Raw genomic sequence first — 23,423 nt, 5'->3', positions numbered from 1 at the left:
ATGATGAGCGGATAAGAGGCAATCCCTAATTTAGATTAAGACATTAATGAGCTAGCTAGGACGAACGTAGTCAATATAACTATCTGTTTAGCACTTTTGAAATGCACAAGGGCCGTTCTTACAGTATTCTCCCTGTACACCAAGTCAGAGCCATATGATAAATAAAAGGGGCATATAAGCAGACAGTGAAAGCATGTACAATATGCAATGAGGACATTTCTCTAAAACAGGCTACCACCAAGTCAGAACAGTAGGCTATGTTATGAGGGGGAAAAGGACTAAATTATTAGGGTGAGGCACATGGGCTACTAACAGCTTACTACACAACATACACTTAGTATTACTTTCTTAGCTACAGTATACATATCTCCCTGGCATATTACATCATTTATGCAGCAGCATACAATACATTTTTGTTGTACTATGCTCACTTGAACTGCAAATTTGGTCATCAAACTGGATTTACGTCATCTCTGAATTTATGGTGCTTTCAAGACAACTGGGAACTCTGAAAAAAACAAAGTTGAATCATGACTTCAGTGATCTTGAAGTCGGAGCTCTAGAAAGAGCCCGAGTTCCCGACTTGAAATTCCGAGTTGGATGAACGTTCAAAGCGTATTTCCCCAGTCGGAGCTCGTAATTTTCCATGTTTCCAGTTGTCTTGAACTCACTGAAGTCTGAGATTGCCCAGTTCCCAATTTCCATTTATTTTGAACGAGGCAGAAGTTATGGCCAATGTATTCAACCTTTTCTGGACCATGGTGTTGCATGTGAATGTCAATCATTTTATGTTTGGAAAAGAGACCCTTAAACACACCCTTTCCACTGAATAGCAGGCTAGTGATTGCTTTGCAACACTAGCAGTTATCCACTGATTCCTTCCAAACCACTCATTGTTGAATTTGCGATTGCCAACTTGTTGTGTAATGTTTATGTCCAATGACCGATGAGCACTGATATGTTTTATCTATCATTTCTCTTCATATGACAATGATTGAAAAGGATTTGCCAGTAGATTGTCGACTTGATTCCTGATGATGACTGATTGTCTAGCTTGCTATTTGATCATTACAATCAAAGCTACAGTAGATATAACATGATTTGACGTCATTTTATGTGTGACCTTGAGCCTTCTTGGACGGGCATTTCTAATATAAATCTATGGCATCACCAAAGGAGCTTGAATTTCTAGAGCTCACCCTGTAGATTTTTTGGTGACGTGGTGTCCCCATGAATGATCGGACACTGAGCCAATCACGGCGCAGCTAGAGAACATTACCAACCCTATGCTCTGTATGTTCTGCTGGCTGCCCCTCCCACCACCACAGAAAGCACTGAGCTAGACTGAAACACCTGCATTTTGAAGCTGCCTTACTCAAGAAAGTAAAAAGGAGGCCATGTTTGTATGCGGCTTTATTAACTCAATTATATATATATTTTTTACATTGTTTGTAAACTGATATGTGACTAGTATTACTGCCAAAATAACATGCAAAACAGGCGACAACAAAAATATATATAAATATTGTTTTAGCTAAAGAGGTGGGGCATAAAACAGATGGGGCTGCACCTGCGCTGAATGACGGGTCGCCACTGCCCTGAATGACGGGTCGCCACTGCCCATGATAAACAATCATGTCAACTGTTTCTCTGTTGGGGCTGTGCAATGCTGTAATCTACTGTTCTGTCTCAAGTTATTTAGAAAGGCTAGAAGTCTTCCCGTGTTTTTTGAAATCACAAAAGTTATTTTTTGCCAGAGAAAGAGATATTTGACAGCAATAGACTTCTTCTAATCTTCTAACATCAAAGCATATGATCAGTTTCAGTTTTAATACCAAACAATTTTTCCATGATATAATGTTATGTACGTGATCAATTTAAATGGGGAGCTGTTCAATTGCAGCGGAATAGCGGATTTTTAAATACTTGGGTTGACGTCACTAAACTTTTCAAGAAGCGGTGCGCGCCGTCCGCGTTTGTGAATAGAGACGGAACAGAACCGTGCAATGAACGAGAGACAGCTGGGCGACAAGGAGACCGTACAAAACAAGGAATCTTTCACTTCATTCGGTGGGTTAATGTTTTCTCTCTCTTCTCTGTAGCCTATTAGGAAAAGGGGGAATGCATAGGCTACTTTTTGTGCAGACTTTTACGTTTTCCTATGAGTTAACATCGTTAGTTATAGGCTATGGCAATTTTGTTTCATTGAATTGCTGGTTCGATTAAACTGAACACAATGTCTGCTGTTTTTGACAGCGCTGCGTTAATATACTCACTGTATTTGTTATGCCGGGATTTATTGCTGAATGGATTCTGCTGGAATAGGCTACATTGTGTTTTTGCTTTTCTTATTTGTCTAACTATGGCATGTGTCATTAAAGCGATTTTTCATGACTGATTTGAGACACGTTCTTAGAAGAGCTACACACGTGCTTATTTAAAAATATATATTTTTAAATACTCAATATTTACAAATGAGTAAACATCCAGAGTTAAAAGAAACAACGTTGTAGTGAAAGGGGGGTTAATTTGTAGAAGGGTCACATGTAATGTTTTAATAGCTATAGGCTATGTTGAATACAGGTTGTTTTTTAAAGACCTTAAAATACATTAAGGGAGCATCTTCCTTTTATCAAGGTTTGTAATGTGCAACACACTGGTGTGTGAGCAGATCTGGCCATTCTAGGTCACTGTGGGTTATTGTGTTGCGCAACATTTGAATAGAGCAAAACGTTGAGTTTTAAGTGTCTCTCTTCCCCATTGTTTGACTGAAGCAGAGCTGGCCCGTGATGATAAAAGTTCTGCTTGAGGCAAGAGCTTGAATTAGAAGATGTTTCCTGAACTGTATTCACCCAATGAGAATGTCCTCTTTAACCCCAAGAACAAGGCTTTATAGCAGAAGTTAAAACAGCCTGCAGGACAAATGCAAAAAGAGTAAATGATAATGAAGAGTTTTACTGCTCTAGACATGGAGCTTTGCAGCACCATGCTGTGATAGCTGATATCTGTAACAGTCCTGCACTCTATACACACTTACAGACAGAGTGCTGCTTCTCCAATTTCAAACCTAACCACGTTAAATGCTCCCCTCTCTAAAGCTGCCGAATTTCACTTTGTTGATGCAAGCCACGCATGACTCTGATGCAGCCAGGACTGCTTTGCTGGAGTCTACATGGACCACACTTGTTAATCAATCAAATGTATTTACAAAGCCCTTTTTACATCAGCAGTGCTTATACAGAAACCCAGCCTAAAACCCTAAACAGCAAGTAATGCAGATGTAGAGGCATGGTGGCTAAGTCTAGTTTTTACCTTTTTTAATCAGCAACTGGTTCAGAATCAACTTAGTTTAGTGGGCTGGGTCTATGGCCAATTGATCAGACAATTAGGCTACAAGGAGTTATTGATAACAGCAGAAAACTCAGACAAGCACTGGACTCTACATTTATTTACAGATATTGTATGCTGCCACTGTTAGTACAGTCCCTCACTGTCACATGGAATCAGTGCTCTGCTTTGTCTTGTGCTGAGGATGGCACCTGCTGCTGGATCCCTGTTTCTCCTCTCTTTATAGTCATTAGCAGTACTCTAAGGCTCAAGTAAACCTGAAGCGGTGGCCAGGGCAATCCCATGCTGCTTGGTTAGCGCATCACTCTCAAATTAAATCCCTCGTTTGCTTCGTGGTCTGTCCTGACCACGGAGACGTCAATCCACCTGCCCTCTACAAACAGACATTTCCAGGCATCTCCCAGGGGTTGTAGTGACCTTTTACCTGAGGCTCCTTCCTACTTCCTGTGGGGATTCTGATGCTGCTGGCTCTACCTGCTGCTCTCTAGGAGAAGAAGCATCAGCATCACACAAGTCTGTCTGACAGCAGCACCCTACTCAGCTGTCAGAACACATTGATTCTCAAAGTAGGAGGAAGCTTAAGCACCCGGTGAAGAAGTTGCAACTCAAGTGAATCCATAGTAATACCTACTGGCTCGTTATGGTTCTCTACTTTTATGTAATATTCCATATTAAGGTGGACTTCATAGACCAGTAAATGGATGCTGTTTTTGACTGTGCAATACACCACATAGCTCTATTATACTTGTCTGGACTTGCAGGCTGTTGAGGGTTTTACTATACTGTAGTTTTGGCATTCTCATTAGAAGGATAGCGGTTTAATTTGCTGAGCTTGATTAATTGTTATTTCATGAACTGATATTAATTACGGGCTGCTGAACAGTTTGGCGATCAATGCTCTATAATGAAGATGCTTAGGCTAATTAATTGGTCATGTGGGCTGGTGAGAGACTCGTCCTGAAACGATTGATAGTAAAAGAGTGATGCTCGATAGTGTTTGGCCGGCTGCCAATATGAGCACCTGTATTAAACCACTTTCAAATTATTTTGTCACTCAGCCCAGAGAAAATGGAATCAGATTAGTTTTTATTGAGACTGTTTGGTCATGAAGGCCTATGTCTGTGTGCTTTAATCTGTTTTTTTCCTGATTGGAAAGATGTGGCTTGTGTTAGTCAGCAGTACCTATACCTCTGAGTGATTTGTTTCAACATTTTGTTAAAAGTTTTAAAAAGATTGACATCACACAGCGCTGTTAATTCAGACTCAATACTTGAGTTATAATATTTAATTCTTTGCTCATATAGAACGATTTGTGACTGGCCATAGAAATATGATCTATAGATTCTATTTCTATGCGATTGGCTCTTTCTAGAGTCTGGAGAGAATTATGCTTCTGCATATAAATTATAGACATTTATTCATCTCCATTTTCCACTTGATTGGAAAGCTTTATTGATTAAAAAAATGAGCAGCACAAAATGGGACATTTCTCATTTATGAATTGACTTGTTTTAATGGCGGCAGCATCTCATTAAAAACGCCTGAACTGCCTTCACTCATTCATTATGGAGACTGCTGCAAGTTCTTTTGAAAATGGTCAGTTAAACAGTTATTTAAAGTTAAAGGAATCAAATGAAATCAAAGTTCAAAACAAATCTAATAAACTGTTTTTAAAGTACACACTCCAGGCTCAAAGCTCATTGCCTTTAAAACGAATTCTGGAAATAAAGACAAACTCTGCAGCGATTTGATTGAGTCCCCAGAACACTGTGGCTCCACACTGACCTTCCTTTAGGGAAATACAAGGAGTGTTTAGACTGGACTTGTTCACCATCCATGCATGAATGGAATTGGATGTCGTTTCCCAATTAGCTTATGCGACTATGTTGGGTTTCCCAGTGAGTGCTTTGAATTAGATTTGAATTCCACTTGAATTCCACAGTGGGCCAACTTCACTGTCATGCACATATTTCACTGTCTGGGAGACAGTATATCAACTGATGTGCTCCAGAAGTCAGAAGTGTAACATTTATGCAATACACAATGAGGAACTGTGTGTGTAGCGTGTGCATAGTGTTTTCATACGCATACTTTGGATACATAAACATTGTTTCGATCATAAAAGATAAGATATATATCAGTGTTTAATATGCAGTAATTAAGCAATAAGGCATGAGGGGATGTGATATATGGATAATATACCATGTCCAAGGGCTGCTCTTTTCACGAAGCAACGCGGAGTGCCTGGAGACAGCCCTTAGCCGAGGTAAATTGGCCATATACCATAAACCCCCGAGGTGCCTTATTGCTATTATAAACTGATTACCAACGTAATTAGAGCAGTAAAAATAAATGTTTTGTCATCCACCTGGTATACGGTCTCATATACCACGGCTGTCAGCCAATCAGCATTCAGGGCTCAAACCACCCAGTTTATAATGGTGAATAATGTTGCTTTCTCTCAGTCTCGACCATAGTTGTCAATGAGGTATGAGCACAATACTATTGTTCTACTACTCTGTCCTTAACCAATCAAATCAAGAGAATGTGTCAAGTCAAATCTTTATTTGAAGTGCATTTTAAATTGGAACACACTTAACATTAAAACAACCAAATGAAGGAGAAATTAGCTCTTTAATATTGGTTGTTTCCAGTCACCAGTATAATGATCTAATTCATCCTCATGGTATAGTGAGTCCCTGTACACTGCTCAGTCATAATTCTCTCCTGAGGCAGAAGCACATTAATCACCTCATTGCTTTGGTTTGGCAGGTGTCCTTCCTATGACACACACAGATTAATGATTTAAATAACCCAATTGATCTGCGTAGAGTAGGCTAAAAAGACCGTGTCCCAAAGTAAGCAGAGAAAACAAATGAAATGGAAATGTTGACAGAGTGAGAAGTCATGGTAAAACATGAAACTGGCTGTTTCAATCTTGTTTTATATTGTTGTGAAGAACAGTTTTAATTGTTTTGTTAGTGAGCGTATTGAGTCTGTGGTCCCACTTTGCTGTAATCCAATTGGCTTTTCTTCTAAACAGGTCAGCCATATTGTTTGAGTGGAAAAGCCTGAAACCCCAAATCCTGCCCTCCTTTGACTCATATCATTCTAACCAGACTAATATTACTCTAGTTTCTACCGTATCATGATGATCCTAACCAGACTAATATTACTCTAGTTTGTACCGTATCATGATGATCCTAACCAGACTAATATTACTCTAGTTTCTACCGTATCATGATGATCCTAATCAGACTAATATTACTCTAGTTTCTACCGTATCATGATGATCCTAACCAGACTAATATTACTCTAGTTTCTACCGTATCATGATGATCCTAACCAGACTAATATTACTCTAGTTTCTACTGTATCATGATGATCCTAACCAGACTAATATTACTCTAGTTTCTACTGTATCATGATGATCCTAACCAGACTAATATTACTCTAGTTTCTACCGTATCAAGGTGAATACCTTCTCTTTCTTTGATACACACTCTACCCCTGCATCAAATGCTGAAGAAAAGTAAAAAGGTACTTCAAATGGAGATATGGCCAGCAAGATGGATGGCAGAGCACAATGGATCACTTCTCTAGGACACTCAGGGAAGAGGAACAAAAGAAGTTCACCCTTGAGCTGAGTCATGTGAATATGATGTACTAGTGTTGTAGAAAGGAACTCTAAGGGGCCAGACATAGTACTTGGGAGTCTGAAGTACAATGATGTTTCATCCAGTGTTGCAGTAGTTCTCCAGGTGCAGGAGATATTTAAGTTTAGCCCCCAGTGGTTTAATGTAGGATCTCGGCAGAGGGGGCTCTGATCCAAGACCCGTTCATTAGAGTGCAACTTCTCTTTGAAGCACATATGATGACCTAGGAATGTGGAACTTTAATGATTGGGAAAAAGCTGACCGTAGACCAGAGTGCTCTGATTGGATTCCCCTCTGCCTGAGGAGCGAGGAGGGCTTTTAGTTTGGGATCTGGGTAGAGAACTGATCTAGGGTCAGTTCAATGTGTTCTCGAACATCTCATTCTAAATGAGCATGGGCATTAATATGGAGATGGTTCCCCCCTTTGCTGCTATAACAGCCTCCACTCTTCTGGGAAGGTTTTCCACTAGCTGTTGGAACAGAGGTCAGGGCTCTGTACAGGCCAGTGAAGTTCTTCCTCACCGATCTCAACAAACCATTTCTGTATGGACCTCACTTTGTGCACAGGGGGCATTGTCATGCTGAAACAGGAAAGTGCCTTCACCAAACTGTTGCCATGAAGTTGGAAGTACAGAATCGTCTAGAATATCATTGTATGCTGTAGCGTTAAGATTTCCCTTCACTGGAACTAAGGGGACTAGCCCGAACCATGAAAACAGCCCCAGACCATTGTTGTTCCTCCTCCACCAAACTTTACAGTTGGCACTATGCATTGGGGCAGGTAGCGTTCTTCAGGCATCCGCCAAACCCAGATTTGTCCGTTGGACTGCCAGATGATGAAGTGTGATTCATCACTCCAGAAAACACGTTTCCACTGCTCCAGAGTCCAGTGGCGGCTAGCTTTACGCCACTCCAGCCGACACTTGGCATTGTGCATGGTGATCTTAGGCTTGTGTGCGGCTGCTCGGCCATGGAAACCCATTTCATGAAGCTCCCGACAAACAGCTTGTGTGCTGACGTTGCTTACAGAGGCAGTTTAGAACTCGGTAGTGAGTGTTGCAACTGAGGACAGACTATTTTTACACGCTAAGCGCTTCAGCACTCGGCGGGTCCCGTTCTGTGAGCTTGTGTGGCCTACCACTTTGCGTCTGAGCCGTTGTTACTCCAAGACGTTTCTACTTTACAATAATCGCACTTACAGTTGATCGAGGCAGCTCTAGCAGGGCAGAAATTTGACTTGTTGGAAAGGTGGCATCCTATGACGGTGCCACGCTGAAAGTCACTGAGCTCTTCAGTAAGGCCATTCTGCTGCCAATGTTTGTCTATGGAGATTGCACGGCTGTGTGCTTGATATGTATACACCTATAAGCAACGGGTGTAGCTGAAATAGCCAAATCCACTAATTTGAAGTGGTGTCCACATACTTTCGGGTATGTAGTGTATCTCCCAGCACCCACCTCACCCAGACCTCTGTTTGCAACACTGGGTGGGGACCACTGCTTCACAGAAAAACACTGAGGGTGCACTTCAATAGCCATAGCTTGGCAGTGTGTGGACACAGACCAGGGTAATGTTGAGGTATGGGCAGGTCTAAAATAGATCAAATGACTTCACAGTGCTGTATTTGTATTAATGAATGATTAGATCTGTTATTCTGTTAATAAAATAGGACATTACGTGATACACCAGATCAGTATCTCAGCAATTACAATGCTTGTTTTAGACTGGGCGGTGTGCATGTTGCTCAATTTCCTTTCGCGTTGGAGAAACAGGAAGGGATTTCCGGGGGCTGACAGAAATGGGACTTGGGTCTGATTTGAACCAAAATCCTATATGCCTGTCTACCACAGGATATAAAATCCATCTTATCATGGCCTGTCTGTGTGCTTTGATCCAGTTAATGGATATCAGTGGCTTGGTAATGTTTCACAATAGTCTCATATACTGCTTTCACATAGGATTTACGGTATTTTGTCTGTAAAAAAAAATTGGGCAAGGTTTATATGAATCTCTTACAAACAGGCCCATTTTTACCACATACTTGCCTGCATATACCTTTTATACCTCTGGTGGTGGTTATAGTGGTGTTTGTGGTGTGCAGACGTGGGTGGGCATCTATTTTAATAAATCCATTGAATACTGTATACACCATGAATTTGTTTAGGCAGGTCCTAAGAAACATAAGACTAAAATGTATTTTCATAACAATAGAATGGCATATTTTGAGTTTGTTACATCCAAATAGAATGAAATCAATAGTTATTATTTTGTTCAATAAATAGACAAGACACACCGACTGGATCACAGTGAACACACACATATTTTGTAGTAAGAATATAATGAAATATAACAGAATAAAATACTACTAATATTTTCCCCACAGCAACGTGTGTAACCGTTGTTATGTAAAAAAGGGATATTTGGAAACAGAGCCCGAGGCAAGCCCATTCTTTTTTCATCCCATTAGTAATAGCAATCTATATTTTCAAAAGTATGTGAATCTCATGTTCATATTTAACAACCTCTGCAGGCTTTTGGAGTTGTCTTTACGCTATCGAGCAAAATAATAGGCCTACGCTTGATTTAGGCTACATTATTGCATGCTAAATGTTTCTGATCAGTGATAGATGAGCATACAGAGCTATACCACCAACTTATTTGCCCAGCCAGAGAATTAACCTCATGTACAGACAGACATTGTGTGAAACAAAATCACATCAATTAGCAGAAAAACGTGTAGGCTAATGAACACATAGTTAGTCATCACTTCTTGTAGGCTATTTGCTGCTGTTTTTCACTAAATGAACATGACATCCACTGTCCCACTACTAACTTTACCATTGAATCTATATTGAGATGGGTTGATGGAAATATGGTGTTTTCAGTGCATGTAGATTACATGAGGTACAGTATGTCCAACAGAGAACACAGAACACTGCTCAAACAGAGCCCTTCTCCTTTGATCTCGTTGGCTGTTGTCCGTCTCAATGTATTCCAGCCCGGAATCCGCTGGGTTCTAAGGCATTGTTGGATTTGGAATGTGTGACTGTTCAGGCCAGTGGAAGCCTTGTGTATGGAATCTGCTGTGTGATTGTCGTGGTAACGGGCTTAGTTGAGCTTGGTGTTTGCAGGAGCTAGATAGCAGGGGCTGGAATAAGGCTATGGTTGGAGCCTTGGCATCCATTAGGAGCTCAATGTTAGTCCTCCTTCCCCCTCAATGGGTTTCTGTCGTGTTCCTGCTGCAGTTATACACTACAGTATCACTGAAACATGAGTCCTTGTGGCATACATACAGGCCAATAAGGGGTTCTCTCTCGCTCCTACTTTTGAATTGTTTGTATTTTCCTGTCCTCTCTCTGACCAGAGTGGTGAGTTTATGGTGATGGATATTCGGCTGGAGCGGGAAGGAACTGCATTACCGAGATATGATAGCATAATAAAGCTGTCATCTCTGTAGTAAATGTGTTATGGAAATGCGTTGTGGCAGGAGAAGACAAAGGAAGCGACCAACGCTGTGTTATGTAGGCAGAGAGATGAATGACCTGGTGAAGCTACAGTTTATCTTACAGTTAGCTTTTATAAGGAAAATATAAATCTATTGTGTGGGTAAATACAGAGCTATATATAGCCCTAGTTTCCCTCACAGTGCTACCTTACTGTAGAATCCTCTTTATTGCTCATCTAGACAAGACCGGTATGATACGTCTGGCATATTGATTGGTCTCCTCAATGCTTATATCTGGATTGAATATTAATGAGGAAATATTAGTTTGCATAATAGACATGTAATAGAATCCCCCTGAATAGTCTACATACAATACAACAATACAAGTACTTTATATTCCAGTATAACTGGCCAAACACCATTCGTCAAGATAATTGACCTACATTTGGTAACAAAGGCGAGAAACATTATTTTCATTGTTTGGTGTCGCCCCCACCCCGACTGCTTAGAGAGGGTTTTATATTATTGTTATTAACAGTGCTTAACAGTGGAAATATAGGTCAATCTCTACAAAACCAGACACTCTTTCCAATGCTCTAGACATGGTCATAAATCCTGTTTTGAATAGCTTACATTGGTCAATGTTTAAGGTGGCTTATGAATCATCATTGTAAGAGAAAGGGATAATTGAGGAAAGTTAGGGTTATTGGTAGGTTTAGGGTTGAGCTGGGGTGTGGACATGAAGCTAGGTTTAGGGTTGAGCTGGTGTGTGGACGTGAAGCTAGGTTTAGGGTTGAGCTGGGGCGTGGACGTGAAGCTAGGTTTAGGGTTGAGCTGGGGTGTGGACATGAAGCTAGGTTTAGGGTTGAGCTGGGGCGTGGAAGTGAAGCTAGGTTTAGGGTTGAGCTGGGGTGTGGACATGAAACTAGGTTTAGGGTTGAGCTGGGGTGTGGACATGAAGCTAGGTTTAGGGTTGAGCTGGGGTGTGGACATGAAGCTAGGTTTAGGGTTGAGCTGGGGTGTGGACATGAAGCTAGGTTTAGGGTTGAGCTGGGGTGTGGACATGAAGCTAGGTTTAGGGTTGAGCTGGGGTGTGGACATGAAGCTAGGTTTAGGGTTGAGCTGGGCCAGGGGGTAAACCCATATTACTCACGCACTCTGTAAAATAAACAACTATTCTCTTTTCCTGTCAGTCTGTAAATACTCTGCCTGCAGGTTCAATGTTAGGTATTTTGAAGCAGTATTTGTTCCCTTAAAGTCTCTGCTTCAACTTATCTTGACTGTCATCAGGTGACATGGGTAATCGATCAGTTATGTCTAGAATGGCTCAGGCAAAACACTATTTGTCATACAGAAGTGTACCTAAAGTTTTTCTCTGACTTGCACCATCCAATTACATTTATTAAAAGGGAATTTTCTGTCCAGAACCATTCACCTGTCAAGAAATAGACAGTTTTGTCATTTTAAATTAGAGACTTGTGTGTTAGAAGGTGCAAAGAGCGGGTCTGGCTGAGTGTGTTTCCAGGGGTCCCCTGAGGGGGTTGACTGGCTATAGGGAGAGGGCCTGGCTGGGTGTGTTTCCAGGGTCCCCTAAGGGGGTTGACTGGGTACAAGGAGCGGGCCTGGCTGGGTGTGTTTCCAGGGGTCCCCTAAGGGGGTTGACTGGGTACAAGGAGCGGGCCTGGCTGGGTAGGTTACATGGTACTGGCCACAGGGAGGGCTTTGGGGGATGGCACAGACTTATCTACTCCAGACAGAGGACTGCAGATCAGTCTTAACGGGGATAGGGGTTGTCTCAATTGGAAACATTAGTTCTCCAATGTCCTCTGTGCTGAGCTGTTGTTTTCAGAGATGCAGCACAGGTAAACCAATACAGGTATTCACAGGGCCTGGAGTGTTCTGGTCCATGTTGGAGTGTGAGGGAGAGTGGATGATCCAACAAGTTCTGATATGACAGCTTCTACTAGAGGTTGACCGATTATGATTTTTCAACGCCGATACTGATACCGATTTATTGGAGGACCAAAAAAGCTGATACCGATTAATCACAGGATATAATATATATTTATTTTATATATATCTTTTTTATGTATTTGTAATAATTACAACAATACTGAATGAACACTTATTTGAACTTAATATAATACATCAATAAAATCTATTTAGCCTCAAGTAAATAATGAAACATGTTCAATTTGGTTTAAATAATGCAAAAACAAAGTGTTGGAGAAGAAAATAAAAGTGCAATATGTGCCATGTAAGAAAGCTAATGTTTCAGTTCCTTGCTCAGAACATGAGAACATATGAAAGCTGGTGGTTCCTTTTAACATGAGTTTTCAATATTCCGAGGTAATACGTTTTAGGTTGTAGTTATTATAGGAATTATAGGACTATTTCTCTCTATACCATTTGTATTTAATTAACCATTGACTATTGGATGTTCTTATAGTCACTTTAGTATTGCCAGTGTAACAGTATAGCTTCCGTCCCTCTCCTCGCTCCTCCCTGGGCTCGAACCAGCAACACAATGACAACAGCCACCACATCGAAGCAGCGTTACCCATGCAGAGCAAGGGAAACAACCACCCCAAGGCTCAGAGCGAGTAGCGCGTGCTAACTAGCCAGCCATTTCACTTCGGTTACACCAGCCTCATCTCGGGAGTTGATAGGCTTGAAGTCATAAACAGCGCAATGCTTGACGCACAACGAAGAGCTGCTGGCAAAACTCACGAGAGTGCTGTTTGAATGAATGTTTATGCGCCTGCTTCTGCCTACCACCGCTCAGTCGGATACTTAGATACTTGTATGCTCAGTCAGATTATATGCAACGCAGGACACGCTAGATAATATCTAGTAATATCATCAACCATGTGTAGTTAACTAGTGATTATGATTGATTGTTTTTTATAAGATAAGTTTAATGCTAGCTAGCAACTTACCTTGGCTTACTGCATTTGCGTAACAGGCAGTCTCCTTGTGGAGTGCAACGAGAGAGAGAGGCAGGTCGTTATTGCGTTGGACTAGTTAACTGTAAAGTTGCAAGATTGGATCCCCTGAGCTGACAAGGTGAAAATCTGTCGTTCTGCACCTGAACGAGGCAGTTAACCCACCGTTTCTAGGCCGTCATAACTGACTTACCTAGTTAAATAAAGATTAAATAAAGGTGTAAAAAATATATTTAAAAAATGTATAAATTGGCAAATCGGCGCCCAAAAATAACGATTTCCGATTGTTATGAAAACTTGAAATCGACCCCAATTAATCGGCCATTCCGATTAATCGGTAGACCTCTAGCTTCTACCACCAGGCCATCAGACTGTTGAACAGATAATCCTAGCTGTCTGCCTGCACAGACCTGCACCGTAGAGACTATTTGCACTCTTACTACACATCCAACCCATACACACACTTACACAGACACACAGACACACTTACACAGACTGCTGTTCTATTATATCATATTTATTCGACTGAGTGATTCATACTTTTCAACAACATCAACAGAGACATATTGCTTAACTAGGACAACAGGTTTCTGGATCAGATTCCCTCCCATGTTGAATGTGCTCCAGGACAACAGGTTTCTGGATCAGATTCCCTCCCATGTAGAATGTGCTCCAGGACAACAGGTTTCTGGATCAGATTCCCTCCCATGTAGAATGTGCTCCAGGACAACAGGTTTCTGGATCAGATTCCCTCCCATGTAGAATGTGCTCCAGGACAACAGGTTTCTGGATCAGATTCCCTCCCATGTAGAATGTGCTCCAGGACAACAGATTTCTGGATCAGATTCCCTCCCATGTAGAATGTGCTCCAGGACAACAGATTTCTGGATCAGATTCCCTCCCATGTAGAATGTGCTCCAGGACAACAGGTTTCTGGATCAGATTCCCTCCCATGTAGAATGTGCTCCAGGACAACAGGTTTCTGGATCAGATTCCCTCCCATGTAGAATGTGCTCCAGGACAACAGGTTTCTGGATCAGATTCCCTCTCATGTAGAATGTGCTCCAGGACAACAGGTTTCTGGATCAGATTCCCTCCCATGTAGAATGTGCTCCAGGACAACAGGTTTCTGGATCAGATTCCCTCCCATGTAGAATGTGCTCCAGGACAACAGGTTTCTGGATCAGATTCCCTCCCATGTAGAATGTGCTCCAGGACAACAGGTTTCTGGATCAGATTCCCTCCCATGTAGAATGTGCTCCAGGACAACAGGTTTCTGGATCAGATTCCCTCCCATGTAGAATGTGCTCCAGGACAACAGGTTTCTGGATCAGATTCCCTCCCATGTAGAATGTGCTCCAGGACAACAGGTTTCTGGATCAGATTCCCTCCCATGTAGAAGGTGCTCCAGGACAACAGGTTTCTGGATCAGATTCCCTCCCATGTAGAATGTGCTCCAGGACAACAGGTTTCTGGATCAGATTCCCTCCCATGTAGAATGTGCTCCAGGACAACAGGTTTCTGGATCAGATTCCCTCCCATGTAGAATGTGCTCCAGGACAACAGGTTTCTGGATCAGATTCCCTCCCATGTAGAAGGTGCTCCAGGACAACAGGTTTCTGGATCAGATTCCCTCCCATGTAGAAGGTGCTCCAGGACAAGAGGTTTCTGGATCAGATTCCCTCCCATGTAGAAGGTGCTCCAAGACAACAGGTTTCTGGATCAGATTCCCTCCCATGTAGAATGTGCTCCAGGACAACAGGTTTCTGGATCAGATTCCCTCCCATGTAGAAGGTGCTCCAGGACAACAGGTTTCTGGATCAGATTCCCTCCCATGTAGAAGGTGCTCCAGGACAACAGGTTTCTGGATCAGATTCCCTCCCATGTAGAATGTGCTCCAGGACAACAGGTTTCTGGATCAGATTCCCTCCCATGTAGAATGTGCTCCAGGACAAGAGGTTTCTGGATCAGATTCCCTCCCATGTAGAAGGTGCTCCAAGACAACAGGTTTCTGGATCAGATTCCCTCCCATGTAGAATGTGCTCCAGGACAACAGGTTTCTGGATCAGATTCCCTCCCATGTAGAATGTGCTGCAGAATACACATAAAGAAGAAATGAAGATGGAGCCAGTCATTTCTCTCTCCACAGTGTAACCCTGTTAACTTGCATTGCTGCCTGATTGATCGAATGGACACACAAATCATTTCTCACTGCCTTAAAAACCATACGCTCCATTAAGAGTGTTAGAATGTATACAGCTATGAGAAATGTCTAATGTCTCTTCCATCACACACAAGCTAAATGATGGGTATGTCAGGAGAAGGGGATAGTGAGCCTTAGCCTGTTTTCATCTTTTAAGCTTGTCATGCAAATAACTGTCAAGTCTCCTGTCAGAAGATGATGATATGAACACCAGCCCTGTTTTCACATTACTGAGACGTGTCCTAAGGGACATTCTGAACGTATCATTTATACTGTATGGATAAGCACAGTTAAATGTTTCTGAGAGTTTTGTCTTTGAAATGGGCAAAGCGCCGTATTATAGATCCTGTAGGGGGGGCCATGTGTTCCCTATAGCCGCTTTCCCTCTACCTCGTCCTCATTCTCTCTTTCTCTCTCTCTTTCTCTCTCTGTCTTTCTCATCTTAAAAAAAATCTTTCCCCCTCCCATCTTCAAGTTCTGTCCTATTTGGTTCTGTATGTTCATTGGTTGAATATCTTTAAGGGGAAAGAGTTAAGCCATTTACTGTTGTAGTGTGGGCTGTCAGGTTGCTGTGGTGATGCACATTATATTCTAATGGAAGGAAAATTTTCCAGGAGCCAAATCTCAGCTGGGATTTGATGTGTGTTATTTTCCCTGGGAGAGAAATGGAGAAAATACCATTACTCCATCAGTATTGGTTATAGAAACAATGTCAGGGGGCTTTATACTCTCTACCCCATAGTGTACTACTGTATATACCAATATTGCATAACCTATTATGCTTCATGTTTGAATCTGTGGAGCAATATAGATGCAAATTATTAGAGCCTAGCTTGTCCAATATAAAAATTTTCTTCCAATTTGTAGTCATAATCTTCCAATATTTTATGCTATAAAGAGATGTCATATTATAATAATGTATGGTTACCATGAGAAGATCCTTCGTAATCATGATGGGGATGATAATCAATACTTCCTCTGTTTTTCTCTCAACAGGAGAGAGGGAACTGATGAGTCAGAGGGGAGGATAGATGAGTGACAGACACTACTAGTGGGTTCCAGACACACAAATCCAAACCAAGAAGGTACATTCATCTTCCTCTCGTCACAACATGTTGTTCCCTGAACATTTCATAAAGGTACAGGACCACTCCTGTTCTTCTACATGGAAACGTATTGCATATGTAAAGGACAGGTAACACAATATTGTTCCAAATGGAGTTCTTTTGAGTGTGTCAGTTAGTGAGCATTCTTTAGTCCTGTCATGTTCCCTGATTGGTCACACGCAGTATGTGCTACAGGTGTGGGATCGTATTTTGATCACCCTTTTCAAGGAGAACTTTGCTCCTATGCATGACATTTAAAACTATCAGTGTATTTGAGGTTTAAACATTTTTGTTTTGGTATTTCCATTTTTAAATTTTAGACTTTAAATTTATCAAACCCTACAAAAATGTCCATGAATTATAATCCACATAATAATTCACATTTCCTCTTGTTGAAGTTTTTTTTTCCTGCTTTAGCAAACAGTCTAAAATTTAAGATCCGACATACAGGTCTTTATTTATTTGCAGTCCGGTATAGTATGTGCAACATTAATACCAAGGCCAAGGAGCTGAGTATGTCTTATAGTAATGGTATAGCTGGGATATGTTCTCCCTTGGTTAGAAAAATAAGTCTTAACAGTGCCATCTTCGGCTTTGACAAATGTTTCTCAGAGAGTACTGAACTTGTAAAGTTCTCTATTTTTTCTTTCTCTCCTTCTCTTTCTTTCTCTATTTTTCTTATCCACTGGAAGTAAAAAGCAGGACCATAGTTTTAAACTTAGTTTAGTCTGTCCTTGCCCTCGAGGGCTTGTATTTTCTCAGCCTCTGAGAGAACCACTTCTCCTAGGCAATCAATGCTTGACAGTAAAATATGGTCACATTATGAATGTCTCGGTCTGGTATTCCGTGGGTAAAAGTCCTTATCATGCAAAAACAGCCATGAAGATTAGAGTGAAATTATTAAAAAGGGTTTAAGCCTTAAACGGTTCACCGGGAATCACTCAGTGAGATTTATAGACCTGCCTCATTATACTAGAGTGCTTTGTCTTGTCGTCTCTCTCACACACACACACTTCTCTACAAAGCAACGAAACGACTAGCTCAAGAACTTTGAGAGCGGCAGACATCAGTCATGGCCTCAAATCAACTTCACATTGCTCAACTTCACATAGCATAAAGGCACACGCCACCCCAAAACAACAGAACTACACTTCCCCCTCCAACCCATGACAACCATTGCCACATAACCTATCAGAAAGGAGAAGAGAAAAGAAAACGGGCCATAGTGTTTGAAACACCCTCCTCGCCGCCTCGCACCCGGCACTTGAAACTGCCAATCGGATTTGGAATTTCCGCATTACTAAAGTAAGGTTGTGTCCCATAGGGCTCTGGTCAATAGTAGTGCACTATATGAATGCTATTCTAATCTGGCTAATAAATGAGCACAGTAAAATAGGTTAGTTAAAAGGGGCAGTCAGCAGTTTCCAGCCCTATCCCTCAGCCTTTTTACTGAAACAGTGGTGTTGTAACAATTGTTCCAACTGCAGATTGCCCCTTTAAGGGGGTTCTGAGTATCCCTCTGGGAGTAGCTATGAATCTAATAGCCTTCATTAGTCGGAATGGGTCCCTGATGGACACACTGTTGTTGTCATCCTAGGTCACACATTCGTTTCCAAGAAGTGTCTGGATCATCATTTGAGTAGACAGTAGAGGCTAAAGCCTAACTTCTGTCTAAGCTGAATTTTCACTTAGTCAGGCATTGATGTCAATGGGAGACTAAATATACATTTGACCCCAGTGGAATTTAGGATACTTGCATATGTGAGAACATTTTCTTGATGACTAACAATTGGGTGAAAAGTATTTGAGAAAACCAACCGATGTCTTTGAATTCTCTTCAATTATGTCAATTGATTCCGTCAATGGGTTTTCTAACGATGCATGTCATAGCACGTTTTACACTTCCTGGGTTTGTAGGATTGTCTTTTGACATTTCTTGCAGTCATCGGTGCCGTGTACGGCCAATTCTTTTGAACTGTAATGGTTGCTATGTGACAGCCATAAGCAGTGACGGCCTCAATCACCCTGGCCCTGTTTTATTCTGAGTGAGGACAGACTAAACTCAGCTCCCACCAAAACACGTTCCCTCAAATGTACATGACCTGTTCAGCGTGGAGATTTGATCCATGGATCCCTATAATGGAAGACCATTTAATAAGGTTCATGAAGGACGGAAGACGATTTAATAAGAGGTTAATAAGGTTCCTGAAGGAAGGAAGACCATTTAATAAGAGGTTAATAAGGTTCCTGAAGGAAGGAAGACCATTTAATAAGAGGTTAATAAGGTTCCTGAAGGAAGGAAGACCATTTAATAAGAGGTTAATAAGGTTCCTGAAGGAAGGAAGACCATTTAATAAGGTTCCTGAAGGAAGGAAGACCATTTAATAAGAGGTTAATAAGGTTCCTGAAGGAAGGAAGACCATTTAATAAGAGGTTAATAAGGTTCCTGAAGGAAGGAAGACCATTTAATAAGAAGTTAATAAGGTTCTTGAAGGAAGGAAGACCATTTAATAAGAGGTTAATAAGGTTCCTGAAGGAAGGAAGACCATTTAATAAGAGGTTAATAAGGTTCCTGAAGGAAGGAAGACCATTTAATAAGAAGTTAATAAGGTTCCTGAAGGAAGGAAGACCATTTAATAAGAGGTTAATAAGGTTCCTGAAGGAAGGAAGACCATTTAATAAGAGGTTAATAGGGTTCCTGAAGGAAGGAAGACCATTTAATAAGAGGTTAATAAGGTTCCTGAAGGAAGGAAGACCATTTAATAAGGTTCCTGAAGGAAGGAAGACCATTTAATAAGGTTCCTGAAGGAAGGAAGACCATTTAATAAGGTTCCTGAAGGAAGACCATTTAATAAGAGGTTAATAGGGTTCCTGAAGGAAGGAAGACTATTTAATAAGAGGTTAATAAGGTTCCTGAAGGAAGGAAGACCATTTAATAAGAGGTTAATAAGGTTCCTGAAGGAAGGAAGACCATTTAATAAGAGGTTAATAAGGTTCCTGAAGGAAGGAAGACCATTTAATAAGGTTCCTGAAGGAAGGAAGACCATTTAATAAGAGGTTAATAGGGTTCCTGAAGGAAGGAAGACCATTTAATAAGAGGTTAATAAGGTTCCTGAAGGAAGGAAGACCATTTAATAAGAGGTTAATAAGGTTCCTGAAGGAAGGAAGACCATTTAATAAGAGGTTAATAAGGTTCCTGAAGGAAGGAAGACCATTTTAATAAGGTTCCTGAAGGAAGGAAGACCATTTAATAAGAGGTTAATAAGGTTCCTGAAGGAAGGAAGACCATTTAATAAGAGGTTAATAAGGTTCCTGAAGGAAGGAAGACCATTTAATAAGGTTCCTGAAGGAAGGAAGACTATTTAATAAGGTTCCTGAAGGAAGGAAGACCATTTAATAAGGTTCCTGAAGGAAGGAAGACCATTTAATAAGAGGTTAATAGGGTTCCTGAAGGAAGGAAGACCATTTAATAAGAGGTTAATAGGGTTCCTGAAGGAAGGAAGACCATTTAATAAGAGGTTAATAAGGTTCCTGAAGGAAGGAAGACCATTTAATAAGAGGTTAATAAGGTTCCTGAAGGAAGGAAGACCATTTAATAAGGTTCCTGAAGGAAGGAAGACCATTTAATAAGGTTCCTGAAGGAAGGAAGACCATTTAATAAGGTTCCTGAAGGAAGGAAGACCATTTAATAAGAGGTTAATAGGGTTCCTGAAGGAAGGAAGACCATTTAATAAGAGGTTAATAAGGTTCCTGAAGGAAGGAAGACCATTTAATAAGAGGTTAATAAGGTTCCTGAAGGAAGGAAGACCATTTAATAAGGTTCCTGAAGGAAGGAAGACCATTTAATAAGGTTCCTGAAGGAAGGAAGACCATTTAATAAGAGGTTAATAAGGTTCCTGAAGGAAGACCATTTAATAAGAGGTTAATAAGGTTCCTGAAGGAAGGAAGACCATTTAATAAGAGGTTAATAAGGTTCCTGAAGGAAGGAAGACCATTTAATAAGGTTCCTGAAGGAAGGAAGACCATTTAATAAGAGGTTAATAAGGTTCCTGAGGAAGGAAGACCATTTAATAAGGTTCCTGAAGGAAGGAAGACCATTTAATAAGAGGTTAATAAGGTTCCTGAGGAAGGAAGACCATTTAATAAGGTTCCTGAGGAAGGAAGACCATTTAATAAGGTTCCTGAAGGAAGGAAGACCATTTAATAAGAGGTTAATAAGGTTCCTGAGGAAGGAAGACCATTTAATAAGGTTCCTGAGGAAGGAAGACCATTTAATAAGGTTCCTGAAGGAAGGAAGACCATTTAATAAGAGGTTAATAAGGTTCCTGAAAGAAGGAAGTCACTTCTTTTTTTCTCCTTTTTTTTTCTTGTAACTTTAAAATGGCTTCCTGTCTAGTATTTTCAATTTAGATGTATCTGGTGTTACCATGCATCCATGGAAATCTAATTACACTTCCGTTATAGTCCATGTGCCACATTTAAAGTATTAAAGTATTTAAAGCATGTCAATTGAAAGTCGTTCACTCTCTAAGGCTTTGAGAGGATGGATAATACTACTTTAAGACACTTGTCAATGGAAGTGCATGATGGAAGTCCCTTGACCCTATGACATTCTTTTTGAAAATCAATATTTTGGCTCCTTTGTGTCTGTCATTAGACCATGCATTGATTCTAGCCTGTGGAGCTTAAGTAACATTTTAAGTCCGACTGTGTTGCCTGTAATTAATTATTCATCTCAGACCCTGTTAGATTATGTCCCAACAAGACCAAAACAAAGCTGCTTATACAAAGCTAATATAACACATATATTAGACGTACTTAAACCTGTCTATCTGTGCCATTTTTTTAAAGTGTAATTTAAATAAAAGAATGAGGTCATTTCACAGAGGTTGGCGACAGTTTCAGGGAGGAAAGACTTTTCTCTGTGTCTAAGAAGATGGAGGAGGAACCATATCAACTATGAAAGTCTCCACTGCATACAGATGTAGGCTGTTAATTTGATCACCCTGTTGCAGGACAACTTTCCTGCATTGTAGGGTATTTTCAACTTGTAGTGTATTTGAGGTTAAAAAAGGCTACTGGAGTTTGTAATTTCCACTTGGACATTTCAGACATGATTTGTCCCTTACACAAAATGTATCAACCCCTAGAAAATTGTGCATTAATTCTAATTGACATTTCATGTTGCTGCAGCATTATTTTCCAGCTGTAGCAAATTGGCTCAAATAAGGAGCCTACATTTGTACCTACATCCACAGCTGTCAGAAGTCTCCATCCTACGATCTTAGTAAAAAGGTGAGGAACGTGGCAGTATGTTGAACTCAAGCTACTTGCAGCATGTCAGCCTTTTCGCTCCATCAGGCTAAGAAGCTGTAGTTGGTGAGGAATATAGGAAGACATTCCAGTTACACAAGAGTTTATGGCTGATATAGGGATTTTCCACAAGTTCTACTGAACATGATAGTGGCCTTGGTTATACCTTTGGTAACGTCCATGGTAACGTCCATGGTGTGAGAGACCGTTCAGCTGAGTCACCACCAAGCCTCACTAGTTTACATCTCATGCACTTGTCATATAGGGAAGTGAAATCATGAAAAATGATAAACCTCTGACCTAATCGTTTGAACTGAAATGAACTGGTCTGGCGATATGGAATATGCTACATTCACAAGCAGACTGTTCACTTGTGTTACTCAAGGCAACATGTTTATTTTTGCAATTGTGTTAACAAAGGGATATTGTTGCTTTTCTGTGGGATGACTGGGTTTAAGGCATGACTGTTTAAGTCGAGCGCTGGCTAAAGCTTAGCATGGCTTGAATAATTGGATCAGGGATAATCGTATAGAGGTATACATTCTAAAGGCTGAACATTGTTTTTGGTAGAAGCAGAAATGTATTGAAAGAAATGTATTGTGTGTGTGGGGGGGGAGGGGGGGGGGGGGTTTACCACTAGGTGCATCCATGTGAATGAAGGTCACAATAGTCCTGTCCTCTGTCTCCAACCCATATTTCCTTTACCTACCAACACCATACCAAACCTCAATCTAGCTCCTGTTTTCTTTACATCCCAACACCAGACCAAATGTCAATCTAGCTCCGGTCTCCAGTCATTTAGCTTCACATTGATCTCTCACTGCACCAGTTAGCCAAGACAAGCCAATCCAGATGGATGTCTCTCTCTGAGTGTGTCTCAAATAGCTCCCTGTTCCCGTGGTGGTTTTGACCTGCTTTTGACCACGTGCCTTAATAACCTTTTTGGGATAGGGGGCAGCATTTTCACTTTTGGATGAATAGCGTGCACAGAGTGAACAGCCTCCTACTCCCTGTGTGTGTGTGTGGGGGGGGGTCTGGTCAACAGTAGTGCACTGAATAGGGTGCCATTTGGGACGCTGATCTCTCCTTCCCCAGCCATCCCCTAACCCACAGCCCCTCAATGTCCTTGACCTTGACTTGGTGGTGTTTTCTCCCTCCAGGCTCCTGATCCACTGCAGAGCCCAGGTCTCAGTACCACCATAGAAGCTATCGCAGTATGAACCGAGCTTTCAACAGGAGAAAAGGTAACAGCTCACTGTATTCATTGAGTGCATTTGAAATAACACCATGTTTCTTATACACAAACAGCACAGTCTTTTGAAAGCGTTGACCTCAAGTACTTACCCACTTGGCAAGACCTGGTTGAATCGACATTGTTTCCATGTCATTTTTATTCAAATTTAATGT

General features: G+C 41.1%; 1 protein-coding gene across 2 annotated transcripts in view; it reads left to right on the top strand.

The window, feature by feature from the left end:
• The first annotated feature begins 1,773 nt into the window (after positions 1 to 1,773).
• Positions 1,774 to 23,423, top strand: part of LOC109877623 (PTB domain-containing engulfment adapter protein 1) — a 33,067-nt gene continuing 11,417 nt past the window's right edge. Inside the window, exons 1-3 of one of the 2 annotated variants that reach the window (XM_031820734.1) lie at positions 1,774 to 2,070; positions 16,594 to 16,682; positions 23,177 to 23,260. In XM_031820734.1, the coding sequence (XP_031676594.1) occupies positions 23,233 to 23,260 (28 nt within the window). In that variant the 5' untranslated portion in view covers positions 1,774 to 2,070; positions 16,594 to 16,682; positions 23,177 to 23,232. The remainder of the gene's footprint in view (positions 2,071 to 16,593; positions 16,683 to 23,176; positions 23,261 to 23,423) is intronic. The other variant, XM_031820735.1, reaches the window with a different exon arrangement.

This window comes from Oncorhynchus kisutch, unplaced genomic scaffold (genome assembly GCF_002021735.2).
Source record: "Oncorhynchus kisutch isolate 150728-3 unplaced genomic scaffold, Okis_V2 scaffold3610, whole genome shotgun sequence".
In the NCBI taxonomy this organism is placed as follows: Eukaryota; Metazoa; Chordata; class Actinopteri; order Salmoniformes; family Salmonidae; genus Oncorhynchus; species Oncorhynchus kisutch.
Note: the sequence above shows the minus strand (reverse complement) of the source record. Positions and strands in the feature narration are given on the sequence as shown.